Source organism: Leptidea sinapis, chromosome 20 (assembly GCF_905404315.1).
Source record: "Leptidea sinapis chromosome 20, ilLepSina1.1, whole genome shotgun sequence".
Taxonomy (NCBI): domain Eukaryota; kingdom Metazoa; phylum Arthropoda; class Insecta; order Lepidoptera; family Pieridae; genus Leptidea; species Leptidea sinapis.
The window spans coordinates 8,319,711-8,343,038 of NC_066284.1; the positions used below are offsets into that span (position 1 = coordinate 8,319,711).

At 35.7% G+C, this 23,328-nt stretch overlaps 2 protein-coding genes across 3 annotated transcripts in view; one reads left to right on the plus strand and one right to left on the minus strand.

The window, feature by feature from the left end:
* Positions 1 to 6,863, minus strand: part of LOC126970189 (protein boule) — a 56,158-nt gene extending 49,295 nt beyond the window's left edge. Inside the window, exon 1 of the mRNA XM_050815971.1 lies at positions 6,287 to 6,863. Coding sequence (XP_050671928.1) covers positions 6,287 to 6,652 — 366 coding nt within the window. The 5' untranslated portion in view covers positions 6,653 to 6,863. The remainder of the gene's footprint in view (positions 1 to 6,286) is intronic.
* A 2,440-nt stretch (positions 6,864 to 9,303) lies between these two features.
* Positions 9,304 to 23,328, plus strand: part of LOC126970131 (dual serine/threonine and tyrosine protein kinase-like) — a 39,545-nt gene continuing 25,520 nt past the window's right edge. For both annotated transcript variants that reach the window (XM_050815863.1, XM_050815864.1), the window contains exons 1-6: positions 9,304 to 9,479; positions 16,061 to 16,202; positions 17,310 to 17,470; positions 18,670 to 18,786; positions 20,865 to 21,212; positions 22,857 to 23,044. In XM_050815863.1, coding sequence (XP_050671820.1) covers positions 16,091 to 16,202; positions 17,310 to 17,470; positions 18,670 to 18,786; positions 20,865 to 21,212; positions 22,857 to 23,044 — 926 coding nt within the window. In that variant the 5' untranslated portion in view covers positions 9,304 to 9,479; positions 16,061 to 16,090. The remainder of the gene's footprint in view (positions 9,480 to 16,060; positions 16,203 to 17,309; positions 17,471 to 18,669; positions 18,787 to 20,864; positions 21,213 to 22,856; positions 23,045 to 23,328) is intronic.

Genomic DNA, 23,328 nt, shown 5'->3' on the forward strand with positions numbered 1-23,328 from the left:
GTTTTTTTTTATGAAAATAAAGACGTTCAGCTAATGGAAATTTGACACGCCTTGTCCATTACAATGCAGTTCCGCTCAGGATACTTGAAAAACCCAAAAATTCAGAGCGGCACTACACTTGCGCTCGTCACCTTGAGACATAAAATGTTATGTCTCATTTGCCCAGTTGTTTCACTAGCAACGGCACCCTTCAGACTTATACACAATAATGCTTACACATTACTATGTCACGGCAGAAATAGGCACCGTTGTGGTACCCATAATCTAGCCGGCATCCTGTGCAAAGAAGCTTCCCACTGGTAAAGGTTGTACATATTATAATAAATCTAAAACAGACCAGGGATCTATTGAATAATTAAATTGTCAGAGGTAGGAATCTAGTAAATAGCACTTCAGAGAATCAATTCAAATCCGAAGCAAAGCCAAGGAATTTTAAAATATTCAGCAAAATGCTTTATAAAATTCTAGCAGAGGCCTGAGACACAATAGTAACTAAAAAAGGTTTTCTAGATACCTATACTATCACATTAAAAAAACCTTGACTGAAAAACCTGGCCGAAGAGTACTTTAAACACCAAATACCGAACGCGAAGAGCACTGCAAACTCAAAGGCGTTTCTCAAATACTTCGACTGGAATATGCGAGAAACAAAGCGAAGTGGCTTTTTTGAATGGCTCACCTATTGTTGCTGGCAATTGTTCCACTTGCGAGCCTCACGCTTCGAGTTTTTTGTTCGAATCGTGTGTTGTGTCGGGACTTAGAGATTGGCATACTTATTGTAGATCTTTATAAGTTTGCTGGTCTTTGATCGACCGATTTGAATCCATTCATTGATTATAATATAAAAATGATAAGACTACTGTAATTTTAGATAGATAACGAAATTGAACCTACAGAGTAATGAGTAGGTGTGGACGTGATCTATAGAACGCCCAAAAATGAAACTGTAACCGAATTATGTCTCTATTTAAGGCTTACAAGAAAGTATAATATAAGTGAGAATGCGTATGTTGTCGGTAAGCACAGCTACTTAACCGCAAACAATTCAACTTTACCCATTTTCGACAACACGCTCCGACAAACTAAATCACAAATACATCCATTTAAAGAAAGAACTAAAATTATTATGTTTTAATCTTATCAATATTCTGGCTTTGCCAACCAGTATTTACTTATTGAAGTAAAAACTTCTTTAGCAGCGTTGATCACTTTTCTTGGAATCGGACTAAAATGTTTAACTCGCGTCACGACACGTGCCCTGATCGAAAATTCGTAAGACGTTCGTTGAAATTATGGATGAAATATGCATCTAACTAATTATAGTTCGGCTATTACAAATTAATGATCATACGATGACAGGATTTATTTTATTTTATTTATTTGGAAAACCAACAATTAGTGGTAGAGTAGAAAAATTTAACTGACAACGTAAGCATATGCAATTCGAAAATGACAATTTGCATGATCATTAAAGTTAGTGTAACAACTTAAGTATATGCAGGGTTATTAGTAAAGAATTTCTTCGCTAAGGCACACTTTATCCTCCATATAATGATTCAACCAATGAGCTTTGTAAGCTCTCAACGTTTTCGTATCGAGTTTTGTAAAGTTCGTTCTTGACGTAACGATTTTACACCACATGAAATAATCAAGTGGTGTAAGAACTTGCCGGTCATCTCACCGGACCATCTATATATAACATCCCCAAAATTTTCGGTCAGAATCTCTCTTACAACACGGCTGTTATGAGTTGGGGCCCCGTCTAAGTGGATGTACAGGTTCCGTATACCAGCTAATGGCAAATTCTCCATTTCTTCAAACACGTCATTTCATATTTTGACATACTTACTGGGGATGTCCATCATGCGTTCGCAATGATTTCTTTTGATACTAATAATGTCTATTTTTCCGATTGTACATGCCGTAATTTGAGATATTTAAGTTAGATTAGGCTTCGTCGGAAAATAAGATGTTAAACAAAAATTTTCGATGCCTATCCATTTCTTTCCTAAGCCAGTGGCAAAACCCCAGTCGCCTTTCTTTATCAGCTGGATGAAAGTTTTGAGCTCTCGTCCATACAATAGCACTTGTATTTTTGTTTTTTTAACAGTACAAAGATTGTGCTCCGAGAAATTTTGAGGTTCGTTTCTGCTTCACGAGTTGAAGCACTCGGATATGCTTCGAAAAACGTTAATATTGTCATTTCTAAACACTTTCTACTCACCATAGTTCTAAATGTGTTTTGTTGTTGTGGATATTTCTTTGTACCAACTAAGTGCGCGAACTATGCTTCTACTACTTCAAAAATAGGCTTCCAGTGAAGATTTTCTATTCTAAGAAAGTTCTTTCAATGTACCACCAACACAAGAAACTCAATACTAATGACGGATGATCACCTATACGAAAAAATATGAATGGAATTCCGCTTTAAAATTTGTAATATATTTTCCTCTTTTTTTTTATTTGTATCACCACAGTATTTCGATACTAAGATTTCTAACACACAGTTTGAATAGGAGGTGAGTTTTCTTCCGTGTAAATATAAAAAATTTGGTATTTCCTTTAATTTTTTAGTAATAGGTACATTTCTTTACAACGATTGATCCTTAACAACAACAGAGTCCATTGGTTTAATAATACAGGTTGTATTGTTTTGAAAATTTAATTTAAGAAATTAAATATAACTAAATATGCAGTTATTGGTTTCTTATAAATCGAGGGCATGACTCGTTTCACGACTTTTCTCTAAGTCTCGTAGTTTCCAACTTGGCCATCACCGCCCTTCACAAAAAACCACCTGTATTTCTGCTTGCCTCCTTTATATTAAATTTATAAGATGAAAGTTTGAAATTTAAGAAGTTTTAAAGAGAAACAGTTCAGCTGTTCATCATAATCGTTCAACTAAATTGTTTACGAAGCTCTTTTGAGTCGCTGATTTTTTCGACTTTGTTAAAAAATATCACAATAACGTAAGACTAACTTAGAAGATTAAAGAATTTAGCAAGTAGTTAGCCACACCCGCAAAATTTTAAATTAAATTTTTATAATGTGAAAAACAATACCTTCGTCATCAAAAGCAACCCACTCCATTTTGGGTGCTGGTTTTGCACCCAATGAAGCAACAACAAATCAACCCTAAAAGAGGTTTATAGTTTGTAGGTGGTTTTATATATAGATTTATTGTTAGATAAGTCTTAATACGTAAGTATCCAACCCTACTCTGTGGTGGGACTGATAGCACTTAAATATTAAATTAATAATAGTTAGAAAAAAAACTAAAAAACCTGCTTTTATAGATAACCAAATTAACAAGTGGAAAATTATTCTTAAGAAGTAACTTTAACTTCTAAACTTAACCACTAACTTAACAAAAATAAAACAAAAAATTTAACTTTTACGCAAAAATCTCATGTTAAAAGTAAAGTGTTTTATTTAATTGTTAACTATTATTTAGTTTTCCTTCTTGCGTCTTAAAACGATGATAATGTTATAATGACGAATTAGAACGCTCCTTAAAGTCGAAAAGTCTTTGGCACAAATACACTAACGGGTATTAGACTTAAAAAAACCCTTATCCTAAAGATCCCGAGAAGAAAAATGGGACAGGCTATATTAATAATTAAATTGAAACCAACCCTTGACCAGTGTTCAAACTTTCAAATTAATTCCAGGTTTTGAAAGGGTCGAAAACCAAGTTCAAAGATTCCATTCCATACAAACAGACATACATACCAAGCTAATCGAAGTAGAACGGACAGTTAAAATGATTGTATTGTCTTCGGTCCTTGATAAGTGTCCAAAGTTTCAATTCAATACGATATTTTAAAGCGGGTGAAAATCGTGTCCAAAATCCGTTTACATACTACATATGCTATCATCATCATATCAGAAGGAAGACATCCACTGCTAGACAAAGGCGTCCAACGTATTCCGGCAATCATGACCAGAAAATCAATCCATCTTATAGGGGCCTACCAACACTTCACCTTCCGGTTCAAGGTCGCCATCCGAGGACTTTATAGCCCCACAGGCCATCAATTGCGCTATGTCAGTGACTTTGGTTCTTCTATGGATCTCCTCATTTCCGACTCGATCCAGGAAACTCCGTGCATAGCCCTCTCCATTGCTCTCTGAGAGACCATGAGCTTTCTCATACTAACATACGTATTGAGCTAATAAAAGTGTTAAACAATATGTTATGTTTTTAAAGTGATAACCCTCACTTCTAGGATTGATACACAAATAAAATTTGAAAAACAAAATTTTATGAACGATGCGGGATTCGAACCCACGACCTCGAGCATTCCGTGCCGGTGCTCTAACCAACTCAGCTAACCGTTCGAGTACCACCTCGTTATAAAATTCTGTTTGCTTTGTTCAACTCTCAGGTTGTGGCTTCATCTACAGGATCTACTTTACAGTTGATAACCTGCTCAACCCCAATATTTGCATATTAGGAAATTGACTTGAGATGTCGCTCTTGCAAATCTAAAAACAATATGTTATGTTTTTAAAATGATAACCCTCACTTCTAGGATTAATACACAAATTTTTGAAAATAATAATATATAAAATAATAATAAAAGCGTGTCAAAAATAGTAATCTAATAACGAATATAAGCTGGAGGTTTTGGTGGGTTTTCGTGTTTAAACCCCAAATATATCAAAAAGTACCATGACGTGCTGTTTGAGTACTTCAGGTATATCTAGTCTCAGTGTCAAGATAGAAGTTGGTAGAATGATATAGGTATCTGGGATTATAGTTCAGCAACTGCGGGTACAAATTTATCTGGAAACTAGTTTTTTATAATTAATTAGGTGTGTGACTCCGTTCAAAGTGTTCATCAACTCCATCCACCATTGGTGGAACTGTTTGTTTAGTATCAAGTTAAAAGTTAGGACTGTAGGGTTATTTTTTTATAGTTTCATTAATGGATAATAATTAATTAATAGGACATATAGGAAATCTAGTTGAGAAGGCGCAAAAAGGGTTGAAATGTCTAGAGGCTACGTCACAGTCATTGCAAGTTCTTCGATGTGCGATCATCTGCAAACTCATCGTAAGTAACCTAATAAAACCTTACACAATTTTTTTTCAAAAAAGATTGACTTGCATAACTCCTTGATTAACGTAAAGTGTAGTGACAGCGGAAACGTTACAAGAACTGTTATTTATTACAATGCTTAAATTTATTTAAAGATAATGCTAGAATATTATTTGAGATTTTTTGATAAAATTTATGCTAGTATTGTTTATATGAAGCATACTAAAACTGGCAACATTTTCTCTTATAAGTATTTTATATAAATCTAGAACTTTTAAAAATCATAATTCGATGATATAATAATATAAATTACTTTGCTCGCTATTGCTAATGTCTCAATATTATGAATATCGGTGAATATCTCAAAATACATCAATTTTAAAAAAGCAGAATACATAACTCCTTATAACTATTTACGACTTTTACCTTTTGTAAGCTGTTTGTCCTTCCATTTCATATTCCTACCAAATAGATATTGCTCGAATGAATATACTGCGAAAATAGACATTTCAGGGTATTGAGGACAAAAGAGTTTCGGGTCACACGATGTTCTAAACTACAAGATCGTTATTAACTTTCTAGGTCCAAAAATCACTGTTCAAAGAAGAATATTCCACATTTTGGATGAAAGTGGAAGAAAATTCTTTGAATATCGGAGTGTGTAGGAAACCCATTCATTCAGGTAATAAATTTTGTGTCGGTTGTAAGCACTTACCCACCGTTTTGACATAAAACCCTTATACTGTAAAATTACAAGATTTAATATTGCAGCCGAAACATAAACGGGAATGGAATCGGTCCCGATTATTAACCAATAAGTGAATTTGTGAGCAAGCATCGATTTTATGCTACGAATATAGCGATTTTAATACTAAACAATCTACTAACATGACCTACTAAATAACAACAGAAGTAATAATGACTGTAATGTAAATGAACAAATTATACATTCATTTCAGTAAAGAGACGAAAAGAAGAGTACAGAGTTCTTTGTTCAATCATATAATAAGCGAGAATCTATTGTTTTACGGCCTTATTTCGTCAAAGAAAGTAGTTACTTGAGTTGTGACAAAGGGTGCCCATGTTTTGAAAATCAATGAAACTGAACAAACAAAAATATTTTATTAAACAGTTGTATAGCTTATTATTTCCGTACATGAAACTGAAGTGATATATTCATTCAAAATCACTGAATTTTACAAAAATAAAAGTTAAATTACACACAAAAATATTCAACTTACCTGTTTGACAATAAGTCTCGCAACTCTTGGACTAGCGAAGGTCACGAACCCATAGCACTTGGAAACACCAGCTCTGTCATAGATCACTCGAGCGGCAGTCACCGTCGCGAATCCCGAGAAGAACTTCCACAAGTCCTCATCTGTCGCAGTCAAGGAGAACCCTCCCACAAATATTCTGTTATGAATGACAGTGCCGAATTTCGGAGCGTCTGACGGAGGTAAGCTGTCATCTGTGTCATCTTCTGGTGAATTAAGCAGAGCCTTTAACTTCTCATGAGGATCAGAGGATTTCCTAATCGCCGTCTCCTCGACCATGTGAGCGCAGCTAGCTGAATCGCTCCTTATATATTTCTTCGAACCTTCCATTGCTTATAAATCTTAATACATGTTCCCTTGTTTACTAAACTACGTAACGCCAGCAGAACTTGGTCGGGCACGAGACACGAACTGTGAGATAGGCGCGTACTATCGATTCGAGGGTTCAGAAGAGTCGTGTAGATAGATAGGTAGGCTCCGTGCGCGGGACGGTGCGCGGCAACAGTGGCCTGTGCGCGAACAGTTCAAACAATATGTTGATACTGAGATAAGAATGTTAAGATTTTAACGTTACCAAACTATAAATAGTAATTGAGCTATTGTCGTTGGCTATTTTTACAGTTAGCGGGAAGTAGGTCGAATGTTAAATGTTGACTTGTTAACGTTAATTGTTTATTACGTGTAGATGGCGCTAGTGGCTCCTCACACTTTTAGCGACATGATGTGAATTATTTCATAGCATTACCAGTGGGAGGCTCCTTCGCACAGGGTGCCGGCTAGATTATGGGTACCACAATAGCGCCTATTCCTGCCGTGAAGCAGTTATGTGTTCTAGTGAAATTAATGGGCAAATGAGACTTAACATCATGAGCGCAAGTGTAGTGACGCTAAGAATTTTTGGGTTTTTCTAGAATTCTGGGCGGCACTGCATTGTAATGGGCAGGGCGTATCAATTACCATCAGCAGAACGTTCTGCTCTTCTCGTACCTAATATAAAAAGACAAGACAACATTTTCTTAAAATTGATATCTTATTTTTGATAATTATTTTTGATGTCATTTCTAATATACTAGACACTACTACCGCTTCGAAAACAAATGGTGCTCTGAGAGAGAAGAAGCGGCGCAAGAAACTCTCAACAAGGGAGCCGGTTATCATTTGGAGACCAGTAGTTAACTTGGCTTGTTTGAAATTGGATAATTTCTTCTGCATTTTTCTATTTTAATCATTACCAACCGAAAAGCCATAAAACAAAGCGCAACGCTTTTGAAGACAAAATATATTAGTATTTATTTGAATCAATGGCACATTGATTCGCAACCAAAAAACAACAAAATCAACGGTATAAATAATTGTCATACTAGAACGAACAAATCAATAATGGGTTTTATAACGACATGGTGACATCCCGTTGCGAATTGTAGCACACTAGTTACATATTATTTTATACCATTGCCACACCTTGAGAATAGCGATGGACCCCAGGCCAATTAATAAATTTAATTGATATGTAATTTATTATAAGGGAATCGCTAGGTTTCCTGTGACCGTTCTTCACATGTGTGGTGATTTTGACTTAAACTATAGGTAATAATTTGCCTTTTCTTGATTAATTATTTTAGTTTTTAAAATTTACTTTACCAAACCTCAACAACATGTATACAAAATTGCCGCCTGTTTAACCCTGTTTAACCAAATACTTATAAAAAATAAATTTAAACTCGGTGCAATCTTGCTATCTGTTACAACTGGTTGTAACTTGGATCTCCCTTAAAGTATATACTTGCTGATCCGTTGACCGAAATAGCTTTCAGCGCTTGGGTTTCCCGTAGCCCTATTAAAGACGCGTAGATAGTACTTTGTACATTCTCCGATCCTGTGGGCCAAGTGAACTGGACATAGCTTGGATATAGAATTGTTGTTAAATTATTAAAACTATAAACATGTTAATGTTTCAAAATATATGTATAATTTAAAAGGTCGTAAATTGACAGATTCCGTATTCAGGGTATGTTGCGATATACACTGCGAGCACTGCTAAGTGCACTGTAAAAAAAATCGTTCCGTTATGGACTGCCAATATACTGCCGCAGTACCCTAGGGAAATATAAGACGTCATTTATCGCCGCCATATTCTACTCTCTACTGTGAGCACTGGCGTTTTCGAGGAAAGGTACTCGCAGTACTTTGATCACGTGACCAGTCAAAACTACTCGAGTGCCTAACGTTTTATAAACAATACATACAGTTTAATTCCAAATATTTTTAATTTAACAGAACTCCAACAACAGTTATTTTTAATGAACTAGAAAACTTTAATACACTCATTTGAATGCTGCGTCAAAAAATGGCGCTGACAGTATACGGGATTGCGTTCCGTTTTATATAGTGACCAGTATCACAAACTATAAAGAACGGCTTCACAGTATACTAAATTGACGTCACACTGTACAGTGGTCGCAGTGCATATCGGAACATACCCCTAAGCATAACCACGATATTGTCAATCTTGAATTCGATCATTGTAAAGCTAGAAATGTCATTCATCACTATCATACTCTGTGTGCCATTGACGTTGACAACTCAATTTTGACAGCTGATTTAAAATAATTTTGTGACAAATTTATTTCCCGCAATAACATTAAATTATAATTTCTATCCTTCATACTTTCTACGCTTCTATTAGGCATATATTACCACTTACATTCACACCTTTCTCCCTTAAACTTAGATAAGATACTAACAAGTTGTTTATTACTAACCGTACTAACTCTTATTGCCTATTCTTCAGTTCACAAAAAAATATTAAATTGATTATTACATGCTAATTTACTTATATTTTAAAAATAAAGTAAGAATAACAAAGACTACGACTTACAAAATCTTCTTCGGGCAACACAGAAAGTACCGTCACTTGTCAGTTGTCAGTCATGAGTTGAGGCCTCAGTAAAAATAGAAGAAAACAAAACAAACAGCATTATAATATTTGTACTATGTGTAATTGTTTTCCTGTTAGATTTATTTTATAACTTACTAATTAGGTTGTTGTGTTTGATGATCTAAAAACTTGACATTGTGAGTCTTAAGAGACATTTTTGTGTTTGTAATTGAAAATGCAATATATTGCAAAAGTTCTGAATTTAGTGTTCGTTAAACCGTAAGTAATTTGTGTTCATTATTTCACAACATCCTCATCGGTTTTCTATCGTGTAACACGTTACAAAATACGTAATATTACTTTAACTCAATGAAGGTAGTATTTTATATTGAAATTTTCATTTGAATGTTTCTGCTATTTACCGAATGTAAACATGAATTTTTAAATTTAATTACTACTAAATAAATTAAAATTTGCTGTAATATCAAGCTTGTAGTTAGATTATAAGAAGTTAATAAGCTTAAATAAATATAATGTTTCGACAAAGTCCTAGAAAATCCGATATCCTTAAAACACTGAAAATCATAACAACATTAAAATTAAGATACCCACATAATAATGTAGGATTATGGGTAACTGCCCATTTTGGTGGAGATAATTAATATATTAATTTACAATCTGGTGATTTGGGATTAGTATTTATCTATTTCTTATTTTTATTTTTGTTATTTATTTTTTAATTAAGTATTCATCTTTGTAAGATATTGGCATTTCAAGTTTTGTATTTCTATGAATATGACGACAGATTTGAGCTTTTTCTGTAGTATACAGATTTGGAAATTAAGATTGACCTTGTGAAATACAGATTAGAATCAATTTACAGATGACATATAAGTTGGTAATCAGAATAGTCTTGCAGATTGGATATTGAACTACCTTCAATTAGGGTACAACTCTAAATACTTGGCCACTTTAAAAATTAAGATGGGTATTTTGTAGCTCTAATTTATTGATTAGTTATGCTTTATTAGAACAGTTGTTTGACTCTTGTTGGAATTTGTACTGACCAAGCTATATCTTCTTTTAGTTGTCCAATTATGCTTTACACACATCCAGAAGCTAGCATAACTCTGAGCTTTTGAAAATGACGTTGTAAAAAAATATGTATTTTATTATTATTATTTAGTATCATATATCTAGGATGCTATGACATATTTATGTAGGCACTCACTCTTTATGGAGGATGAGGACAAAGGTTAAATGATCACCTTCACCCACATTTAGCATTGCAGGTATTTTAGAAAGTATACAATATGATTTTTTAGTGGAACCCATGTTGTATCATCCTAGAAGTACTGTGTAAGAAAGCATTACATTGTTTTGTTGTATGTAGCTTATAAGGTATCCAAGTTTGTGGTGTGGCATGTGAGGGGACATTCCTTGTGATAAATGTTCATGATGGATGACCACTTGATTGCTATTTGAGTCTTTTTTTTTTTTTTTTTTTTATTAGGAAAAGCAAACAACTACAACTTACAAAGTAGATACATAAAGAAATAACAATTAAGTCTAATAAAATTGTAGTCAGATACGCTATCCACATCTTACTATGAAAAACTTAGAGGTATTCAATGTTAGGTACAAAAATAAATGTTTATACAATACTAATTGAAACTAAAGAGAAATACACAATGTTCTTAATATTATGGCTAGTTGGAGTAAATTAAATTTATAGAAATCAAACAATTAATAAACACAAAAAGGAAAACAAAAGAAATAATTATCTACACAAATCTACACTAAATTATGACTATATATACAATGATATTAACCTAAAGTACTTATGATGATCAGTAGGTATTTAAAAGAATGTATGTAAATAAATCAAATATTATCCAGTATTTTTTTTTTAATTTGGCACTTGAACTGGCTCTCGGATAAATGGAAAATGTCAACACTAATGAATTCTTTGTTGTAATTGTCAACTAATTGATGCAGAGGTGATCTTATTCCTGCATTAGTACGAAATTTACCTGTTGCAAAAAGTTTACAATTACACAGTCCTCGGATATGGGCTGTTCTAGGAATAACATAATTTAATTTGTTGGTCAATTCTGTACAATCAAATTTGCTATGTATAATGCCGTGCAGAAACATACATTGAAGAAGTTTGCGCCTTGATTGAAGGGATAGTAGTTTATACTTATCTATCAAATCTGCGTACGACATATTGTAATTGTCATAGCATCTGTAACTCATGGATCTTAAGAATTTACGTTGGACATTTTCTATCATTTCGTAATACTTTTTATAAAAAGGGTGCCAAATAGGAACGGCATATTCCAATTGGGAACGTACAAGGGATTTATATAAATGTAAAAAAGTATAGGGCTTCTTAAAGTCAATGGATGTTCTCATGATAAATCCATACATTTTGAAAGCAGTGTTAACAATTTTGTCAATATGTCTGAGTCTTCATGCTTATTTCAAAGTACTTGTCAGTTTTGTATGTTATTTAATGTTATGGATTTAAATATTATGAATTAATATCTGTAGTGTTAATTCTGCTAAGTTTTGTTAGACTACATGCATATGAGCTCAGAAAATCAGACCCAATAATGAATTTAAATAGTGAATTTGAGGATTATCACGCAAACAATCAACCCTAGGTGCATTTATTGGCATTGAAGGCGCCTTTGACAAAACCTCGTTTACTAGCATAGACCGAGCGCTAGCCAAACATGATGTTATCCTACACAAGGGGTACTTTGAACATATGTAGAACCTTGTTGTGATGAGCTCAGTGCAGAGCTAAACAAAAAGGAACTATACACAGTAGGCTATGCAATGATCTCTCCATTATAATAACAGGTCTATTTGAAAATATTTGCCTTTTAAGTTATTCATTGTACAATCTAACGCGCCGCATCAACTAACCTTAAGTCTGTCAAAGAAGGAACGATTACTTTTTACCAACAAACACAGCTTTGGTAATATTACATTGCCAAAGTCATTCAATACCGAGCTAAGAACCTGGGGATTAAACTAGACATAAGCTAGAAAAAACATCTATAATGTTTTGGCAGTGCAGAAGACTCATAGGGAATACCTGGGGTTTGATTCATGAGCCAGACTCTAACAGACAAGCTTTTGTTACTTTTTATTATTATTATTACTCCACAATACCTAATCTATCTCAGTAAAAAAATTTACTCAAATATGACTTGATATTTTCAACAAAAATACACACAAGAAGCTAAAGATCGGTAATATTGGTATGAAATTGAATAGCATTTGTTGCTGCCATTTTAATAATGAATTTATCTAAAAAGGTCTATATGATTTTGATCAATTTTTACACTATAATAGATTAGTGTTTTGTCAAGTTTTGGCATTACAAAAGCTAAGCCAGTTCAGTGTGCACTTTGTAAATACGCATCTGGATGTGTGGCAGTCCTCCACAGTACAGTTTTCAAGGAACTTTTTTCTACATACAACAAAACTGTGGAATGAGCTTCTTTATGTGGTGTTTCCGGGTTGATACGACATGGGTAACTTCAAGAAAATCGCGTAATCCTTAATGGCCGGCAACGCTCCTGTGATTCCTCTGGTGTTGCAAGAGATTGTGGGCGGCGGTGATCACTTAAAACCAGGTGACGTATACTCGCTTTCCATAAAAAAATCTGCAGCACAGCGATAGAATTAATATTGGCTGTAGGTACAGCGATATTAGTTCAAGCTCCCCATAACAATATACCATAGGATGTAATAATGCGAAAGTAACTAAAGAAAACTACGCGCAACATATCTATGTCACTTAAATGTCTAATCTTTTTAACCTCATATTATGCCACATAACTAAGTTAAATTACCAATTCTTCAGTATATATCTGCCACATAGTAATTTTGAAAAAAAAAACAACCTACTTCAAAAACAAAAGATATAATATGCACTAAAAAGTATAAAAATAATTGCGTATTTTATACAATCTAAATAATAAATCTTATTCTAGTTAGAATTATTGTTATTTTTGGAATCTGTGTCCTTCTACCGCAACCCGCTCTCGCCTCTCGCCTCCTCACGACTCAAGCACATCTCACCTATAACTACGTATGTAGTTACAAACCTATCTTGGATGACATTTATGGTTTTCTCATGGATGCCATTGTCAGATCTGGACCAAATTACAACGGGACCACAAGAGAAGCACCAGCTTTCAATTAAAAATTAATAGAATTATCAAAATCGGTTCACCCAATTAAAAGTTTTGAGGTAACAAACATAAAAAAAAAAACATACACCAACGAATTGAGAACCTCCTCCTTTTTTGAAGTCTGTTAAAAATAAGATTAATTCTATAAAATTAAGCTGATTGTACCACATTTCCGTTTAACAAAACACCTGGCACCTTGCTGAATTTTAAAGAAGAGAAAAATTATAAGAAGCTCTACCTATCAAAATAGTAAAATTATTATCATCAAAGAAAAATAACTCAAAATAAAATTTACACAGTTAATAAAATTAGTTATCGCATAGTTAAATAATTACTTTCATAACAATTTCTAAATAAATAGTATTGGCCCACACACACTTATCTCCAATCGCTATAATTAAGTTCCGTTTATAGAAGGGTACTGTCCTATAGGTTATCAGTGTAACCTTGTTGCTGCAGTGTGATCTTTGATATTTCTCCATATACTATGCAGTCCTGGCGATCTGTATTAAATCACCGAAGATGTAAAAGTCATTTATGCAGGTTGAACTGTGATGTTAAAATGGAGAATTGTTAATAAACTGAAAAGTAAATGGTATAATAGTGGGGTAAATTACTCGAATTGTGGCCTTTTGCATGTGTTATGGATGACCAACTACTGGAACCTTCTTCAAGCGACATTGGTGTTCAATGGATCTGTGTCTATTCTTTCCACCTGAGAATAAGTTTCTTCCTGAATTAGACATATTTTCGACGATATGTTTGGTTTGCTAGTTTGATAATTTACTTGTGTTCGAAAGTAAAAAATATATGTTCTTATTCACATTATTTAAAAAAAATACAAGTCATGTTAATCAGTACTAGTTTGAAATGTAGATAATTGTGTTTAAGATTTTTATCTTGTTGAAAATTTACGAAAATATTAGTTATCTAAAATAATTCCGTGTTAAAACGTGTTATCGCTGCAGTTTACATAAGGATATGCTAATTATAAATGGCGGTACATGTACTAATTAACTAATTACTTGTTTGATACTATAGACGAATAGTTGCAGTGTCGAAAAATTGAGTCAGCAGGTTCACTTGATGGCAGCTAATACGATTACTTACTGCGTAGTTGTACAAACTGACCGGAAAAAGCAATATGGACTTAACTGACTTAGTGTTTGTTTGTTTTAAGGCTTGTAGAGGATTCTATAGGTAGTGGTATTTGTGGATTGCCGGGATTTAACTTTATCAAACGAAGTCCTCAAGATTTTGCGTTTGACGAAGCGTCTTAAACGGCACCGCATTGTAATGGGCATAGCACGTGCATAGCAATGCGGTTCGTTAACTTACTTCACTTCTTAACATTAAAAATATCTTCATAATATTACGCAGGTACACCCAGTAGTTAAGTTTTATACCAGTTTAAGCTGGAATCGTCACTGCTAGAATTGACTCTTCTGTCAGTTTGTGGTCAACAAACAAGTCCTAGGCCAGCATGATAAAACATTCATGGTCGAATAAAAATATGTAGGTACCTAACCTTGTAGTGTAGTGCAGAGAGATACAAAAGTTTTTCCAGTGCGATATAAGTGGTGGTAATTCTGTAGTACCTTTATTAGATGACAATAGTGTATTCAATTCTGTATCAGCGTGAGTCACTTTGTCAGGGATTCCCGCTCAGCCAGCGATGGACCATGCTATTTTCAAACGACCTTGTTACTGTCCTTAAAGTGGACTACATCAAATTTTGATACTGACACTTAGCAGTTCATAATATCTAATAGTTACATAATTCGCTATGGCTTTGGTATAGTTACAAAATTACAGAATCACAAATAAGTGCAGTACTTGCAAATGCTCCTGGATTTTGAAGTTTTGCACTATTTCTGTTGTAAAGTACTTATAGGTAACAGCTAATATTAGTATTTCGCATAGGTATAACATTGCAGCGAATGCCTTAGCATCGTCGACGATAGAGGGTGTTAAAAGTTTTCCTAATAATTGTGAATGACTGAATAAGTATCCAAGAATATTTTAGTTTTTACATCGTCTCATGTACTTATAACTTGGTCCTTGTAAGGAGGTGCTTTAAATATGTCTTATTATCTTCGTACCATCACATCTACGTACATCTAAGAACTATTTTTTTAGAATGACACTATAAGCTTCATGTGAACTACTAAATTCATCAAATAAACGTTTTAATATTTATATAACACTAGTTGACCCAGCAAACGTTGTATTGACGACATTAAAATCGCGATACAAAAGTTGAAGTTGTATGTATTTTTTAGTGCTGACTCATAATCAAACAAATTTAAAAAAAAAATGTTAAAAAAATAAAAATAAAAAATTTGGCGTGGACCACCCTTAACATTTAGGGGGATGAAAAATAGATGTTGTCCGATTCTCAAACTTTCCCAATATGCACTCAAAATTTCATGAGAATCGGTCGTTTAACTACAAACACCGCGACATGAGAATTTTATATATTAAGATTACTCATTATTATGTCTAGACCGTTCCTTCACCGAAAAACTTTTTTTCCTTGTTTGGTACGTGTTGGTAGCACTATCCTTTAGGGTTAATATATGAAAAGACTCAACAGACTGTTGGGTAAATCGCTGTTGAATTGTGACCACGAACGGTGTATTGCAGGAATTAAAGCAGCCAGTTGGCGTATGGCTAATGGCTGGAGGCGCTTGGCGGCGCAGCGCAACCCGGGTGCGGACGTTGCGTGTACTGGTCCGGGATACAAGCAAGGCGCTAGGCGAGGTCCAGGATAACGTGCTGCCGCCGGGTAACAAGCTCAAATTCCACTAGTTCCACTTCAAATAAATTTGAACTTTATCTCCACTATATAAGAACATCATCATCCGGAAGACGTCCATTTGCTGGACAAAGGCCTCCCCCAAAGATTTCCACGACGATCGGTCCTGCGCTGCCCTCATCCAACGTATTCCAGCGATCTTGACCAAATCGTTGGTCCATCTTGTCCTACCAACACTGCGTCTTCCGGGCGTGGTCGCCATTCGAAAACTTTACTGCCCCACCGGCCATCAGCTGTCCTTCGAACTATGCGCCCTGCCCACTGCCACTTCAGTTTCGCAATCATTTGGACTATGTCGGTAACTTTGGTTCTCCTACGGATCTCCTCATTTCTGATTCGGTCTCGCAAGGAAACTTCGATCATGGAGAGGGCTCTCTATAGCCATAGCCGACCATGAACTTTCTCATAAAGCCCATAGTTAACGACCACGAACTTTCTCATAAAGCCCATAGTTAACGATCACGTCTGCGTACCGTAAGTCATCACTGGCCACACACACTGGTTGAAAACCTTCATCTTCAGACACTGGTAGGTTGGGACGAGAAGATTTTATGGAGCTTTCCGAACGTGGCCATCCGAGTTAATTTAATAAATATAAGAACGGTTGGCATCAGTAGTTTCTTGGGAACATCCATCCCTATGTGCAAACATGAGAAAAATAATTAAGTTTTGCGCAAAATAATGCGGGGACTTTGTCCGTGTGCAATTCTGTAATATCATATCTCAGACTGTTCAACGGCATTCGCATTTTTAAAATATTAGTTAGGAAGTAGATTCCAGTAGCTATCGGCGAGTCGTTGCTGTCTCTCTAGTCTAGATCCTACTGACCAATGACCATTGCCATTTCTGTTACTTTGACTTTTCATCCATCCCGGTTGACGGATCTCTCGTGTGTTGACGCCGATATGTATGAAACAATATGGCCATACACTTAGTCGACGGGTATCCAGAACTGCACCCGGCAATCGGCTGTGAAGTCATCTACGGGACGCCTTGTCTCAATCAGGCATTGGTTGAACCTGTGGGGATCATAGGCATATAACCCCTTACGCTTAACCTTTTCTTTCTCTATTTCAGATGAGAATTTACTGTCAAAAATTGAAGAGATCGGACGCCAGGCATCCCGACCAACAGCGCTGGTCATCTTCGGAAACTCCCCGTCCGCTAAAGCTCGTCTCTTGCATTGCATCCTCGGCAGGAGATTGCTACCTGATGCACTGCCGCGAGGATGTAGATGGGTGAATTTGAACTTTTTTTATATGTTTATTATCATTTATCACGGCGAGTGCTCAGAGGAGCTGTTCGGGTTGATTCTAGCGGCCGAATTGCACCACCGGACATTACGTCAAAATGAAAAATATCACCCGCATCGCGTTGACGTCTGGCATTCCACAACCGCGTGTCTTGAATGAAATTTCTTGCCTTGCACAGCCACTTTGTGGAATCAATTACCAGATGCTGTTTTCCCGAACCGATACGACTTTACGGGACAAGACCTTAAAAAAGAGCATACTCTCATCCTAAAGGCGGCCAACGCATCTCTTGACACCTGTTGTTGCAAATATCATGGGCGGTTGCCTCACCACTCCCCATCCCGTAAGCCTCTTGCCCGTTTGCTCCCTCTTATATATAAATAAAAAAAAGGATGAGCAAACTTTGGTTCTCCCACGGACCTCCTCATTTCCGATTCGATCTCGCAAGGAAACTCCGAGCATAGCCCTGTAAGCTCTAAGCGACCATGAACTTTCTCATAAAACCCATAGTTAACGACCACGTCTGCGTACCGTAAGTCATCACTGGCCACACACACTGGCTGAAAACCTGCGTCTTCAAACACTGTTGTATTTGGGACGTAAAGATTTTACGGAGCTTTCCGAACGAAACTAGCGAACGGGTTACCTAATGGTAAGTTATCATTGCCGCCTGTGCTTCATTGCAGGTTTCAATTGCATTACAGGAGCATTGCTGGCTTCTTAGGTGTGTGCTCTGATGAAACGAAATTTATATTAGAGCCGTGTGAACAAATAACAATCAGGTAAGAAATTGTCTAACACACGAGGAAATGGTTGATACACACGTCCAAAGAATGGTGGGCTTTATCTTTGAACGGCAACTGCCGGAACTGATTGGTTCCGAAGCCAGGGCCGTCGCTAACTCGTGAAGGTGGCGTGATCTTGTGCAGGCCTTCTGTACCAACTCGTTGGCATAAATATATAATACTAGAAAGCAAGTTTTTCGCATAAAATTCGTATCGCCTTGCCTCGGGAACTAAATTTTCCCTATATCCTTTTCTGTACATCTGATATCTTTGCTCTAAATGCCATGATTTTCGGATAACTGATAACGTGTGAAATAGCAAACAATCTCCAAATTCACATTTCAAAGATTAGTGAGAAAGATAGGATTGCAGCACTTTAATGATTACTTCTGTTACCAGCTACGCATTCAGTATGGCTCCAGCACGCAAACCCAGGTGACGCTAGGCACCTCCGAGTTTGAGCTGGTGGAAGAGCTGGAGTGCAACAAGCAGCCGTGGGAGACTCTGCCCGTACAGGTTATATAACAACACATCGGTTTGCTTACCAAATCTTAAGTCGCGGTCATACCTCAATATCCACAAAAATTGGTTTCTTAGGGAGTCGATTACAACATAACGCAATGAAAATATTTCGACGCAAAAATACAGTGCACAAAGAAGGATCTAAAGAAAATTCTTAACCGAATAGAATAGTTTTTTGTCTAGTGCCTATAAATCACTACCCCTCATCACTCTCAATTTTAGACTACTTCGCCATTTCGTGATTTAAAGTCAGCACTCGCAGCAAAAAATAACTTTGCTCACTTGTTGAACAAATAACTATTTTTATATATTATTATGGTATTAGGAGGCTACTCGTCGAGGCAGACCTGTCACCTGATTAAATTTTTATGAACGATGCGGGACCAACTGAGCCAAGATTTGAAAAGGACATACTAAGATTTACGAACCCTGCGTCACTACAACGGTAGGCTCTGTTGTAAGAACGCTCGGACGGAACCCGAGAGGTCGTGGGTTCGAGTCCCGCATCGTTCATAAATTTAATTTAATTAATCCCAGAAGTGAGGGATATCACTTTAAAAATAACAAACTGTCACCTGATGCTATTTAAATTCAAGTTAATTTTTTTATAACCTACATTCACACACACACCTAAATTCTCGAAGTTCTGGACTTACTGTGAAAAAAAAAAAATCCATTAAAATCTCAAAAGAGTTCTACAGAGCGTATCAAGCACAAACTGTTTATAGAGATAGAAATATATTTATATCTTTATATATATTTCTTGTGTGCGTGTGTATGTCACTGAACTCCTCCTAGACGGCTGGACCGATTTTGATTAAATTTTTTGTGTGAGTTCAAGGGGATTTGAGGATAGTTTAGATTCACAATTCAACTACCTCCTAAACGGCTGGACCGATTATGATGATATTTTTGTGTGTTCCAGTGAATTTGAGATTGGTGTGTGTCTTCAGGTGGATTCGAGAATGGTTTAGATTCACAATAAAACTACCTTCTAAACGGCTGGACCGATTTTGATGATTTTTTTGATTGTTTCAGTGAATTTGTTATTGGTTTAGATTCTCAATTCCGTCCATATAATATATATAATTCTCCTGCTCATGTGTATGTTAGTGAACTACTCCTAACGGCTGGACCGATTTTTCAAATTTAAGACGTGTGTACAGGACAACGTCTGTTGGGTGCACTAGTCTTTATATATATTTCTTGTGTGCGTGTGTATGTCACTGAACTCCTCCTAGACGGCTGGACCGATTTTGATGAAATTTTTTGTGTGAGTTCAAGGGGATTCGAGGATGGTTAAGATTCAGAATTGAACTACCTCCTAAACGGCTGGACCGATATTGATGATATTTTTGTGTGTTCCCGTGAATTTGAGATTGGTTTCGATTCTCAATTCCGTCCATATAATATAATTCTCCTGCTCATGTGTATGTCAGTGAACTCCTCCTAACGGCTGGACCGATTTTTCAAATTTAAGACGTGTGTACAGGACAACGTCTGTTGGGTTCACTAGTACAATATATTTATAATACATACTATGATATTGTCACTCCCTACGGTATATTAATATATTTCTATTCTATTATTTCCTAATTAAAAATTGTATGACACCTTTAGAGCTTGAATTTTCATTGCTCTCTACAGGGTGGTTTTTGAGAAGGGCGGTGATGGCCAAGTCAGAAACTACGAGACGTAGAGGAAAGTCGTAAAAAGAGTCATGCCCTCGATTTATAAAAAACAAATAAATTTTTTGAACTTTTGACCAAAATTGACCCGAATGTTTTTTTAAAAAAAAATGACAGCCTGTATTATTGCACCAATGGACTCAGTTGCTGATAAATATCAATCTTTGCAATGAAATGTATTAACTTAATGGTTTCTTAAATGTTTTGAAATAAAGGTTTGATAAAAACGGTTTCTTATAAATCGAGGGTTCATACCCTCATAGTCGTGAAAGAAGTCATCTTCTTTCACGACTTTTCTCTAAGTCTCATAGTTTCCGACTTGGCCATCACCGCCCTTCTCAAAAAACCACCCTGTATATTAAAATTGTTATTTCTCCCACTTAGGACCTCATCAGACAAGACCCAGCTGATCTTACAACCATTCTAGAAATAGAACTCAACAACTCGTTCTTGAAGGATGGCCTCAGGATCATCATACCTCCAGATATATCGCCAAGTTGCCATGACAACGAAATTTGTGTAAATCTGAACAAACTTCACGCCGATTTCTATAGTAAACGAGAATCTATACTGAGGAATTTCACTCCAGTGTATTTATACGCGTTGGATAGATACGGCGATTGTGTTTTTAGTGAAAATATTGTGAATAGTAGTTACTGGACCGCTGATTGTGATGGCAAAGAGGATTACGTCATCAGTGATAATGGGGTACCGGCCGTATTTAATGCAGAGGTGAGTTATTTTCAATCTATGTAATAAATTGTCAGGGAAACAGGCATGAGAAGTTCATAGCTCAGTACAATTTAGATTCATATTATTATTAGTATCTAGGTGTGTGTTTATTACATACCAACAAAGTATATTTCATAAAAGGGCTTTGTCATGGGGAGAAGAACTAATAAGAAACTTCCCGCCCATCTTTTAAATTATTATAGACTTACAAAATAGCTATATATTGAAAAAGATCTTAAAAGATTTCTGTGTTTGGTAATCTCAATGGCCTTCTAGTCTTGGTAAATGGGCAAATGAGGCTTAACAGCTTATGTCTCAAGGTGACGAGCGCAATAATTGTAGTGCCGCTCAGAATGTTTGGGTTTTTTGAGAATCCTGAGCGGCACTGCATTGTAATGGGCATGACGTATCAATTACCATCAGCTGAACGTCCTGCTCGTCTCGTCCCTTATTATTATAAAAAAAAAATATTTTCATCAGTCAACCGTTGTAATAATATTGATTGTAAAGTCAATGAAATGTCAAAAATAATGTAATTTTGACATTTTATGGTTAAATTTAGCAATAATTACACAAGTTTCAATCATATTTATTTTTATTTTATTTATAGCTTTATTTCCTTACATCTATACATTAAGATATTTACTTATTAATTGTATTTGTTAGTATTTCACTATTTTAAATAAAAAATATACATTTTGTTAGTATAATTAGTTATTAATTTCGACATAAGGACCGCCTTTAGCGGTAAAAGCCTCCTCCATTGATTTCCACTCGTTCCTGTCTCTTGCAATTCTTGTCCACATCTTTCCTGCTGTTTCTACTATGTCATCGCTCCATCTCTTATTAGGCCTGCCTCGGATTCGTTTCCTATTTATAGGGTACCAATTCGTTACTACTTTGGACCATCTTTTGTCGAGCCCATTTCCATTTTAAACGTAGAACAGATAAGGCTACATCTTTTGTTTTGGTTTTATTTCTTATTGTGACATTTTTAATTTTGTCTCTTATTCTTAGCCCCATGTAACTTCTCTCAATTCCTCTCTGACAATCTTTAATTTTTTCTAAGTTTCTATATGTTAGAGGCCATGTCTGACAAGCGTAAGTGAGGCATGGCATTAAACAGGTCTCCATAGCTTTTGTTTTAAGCTTCGTTGGCAAATTTGATTTGAAAATTTCCTTCATCGACCAGTATTTATTCCAAGTGCTTTTAGTTCTACGTTCTATTTCTTTCTCATTGCAAGATTTGAAGGATATTACATGCCCTAGGTAAATGTAATCGTCGACATATTCAATTCAGTCATTATTTTTGTCTTGTTTTGATTTATTTCAAGGCCCACTTTCTTACTTTCTTGGCAGAGTGAGTTTATCATGAATTGTATTTCTATTGGATCTTCTGAGAATAATACAATATCATCTGCATACCTGAGGTGTGAGAGAACTTTGCCGTGAAGTTGGAGCCCTTTTATCTTCCCAGTTTAGTGCTCTGAAGACTTCCTCTAAAACAGACGTAAAAAGCTTCGGTGATAGCGGGTCTCCTTGTTTTACTCCTCTTCCTATTTTGAATGATGGTCCTGGAGTATTAGTATAGTAGTTTCAATTATATATACCACAATTAAAAGTAGTTTATTTAAATGTTTCCAGAACTGCCTCGACCTGCGCCAGATAAAGCACGTGAGCCCCAACGCGCAAGTTTTGTTCGTGCTGTTCGCAGACAGTGCGTGCGCGCACGCCACGGGCGGGCTCGAGCGCACTGAGGCTACGGAGTCGGCGAGGACAAACTGCAGCGAGGAACTGACCGAGTACGAGAGAGATCTGAGACAGGATGTGAGGTCAGTTTGACTGAAAACCCTCAATATGTGTATTGAACTCCTTCGGGAACTAACTTTCCAGGATTTAACTAACAAAAAATTCTTATTCAAACCATTAAAAGGACCTGCGAAAAATCTTGCATTGCAAAGACGCAAAGAATCTAATGAGCATTCATAACATTAATCAAAATGCAAAGGCTTACAGGATTTTTATAACTGAGACCGCTTTGGCCAATGGTTAGTGACTGAATAATAAGCTAGAGGTACCGGATACAAAAGTTTTTATGATATACAATTATGCATGT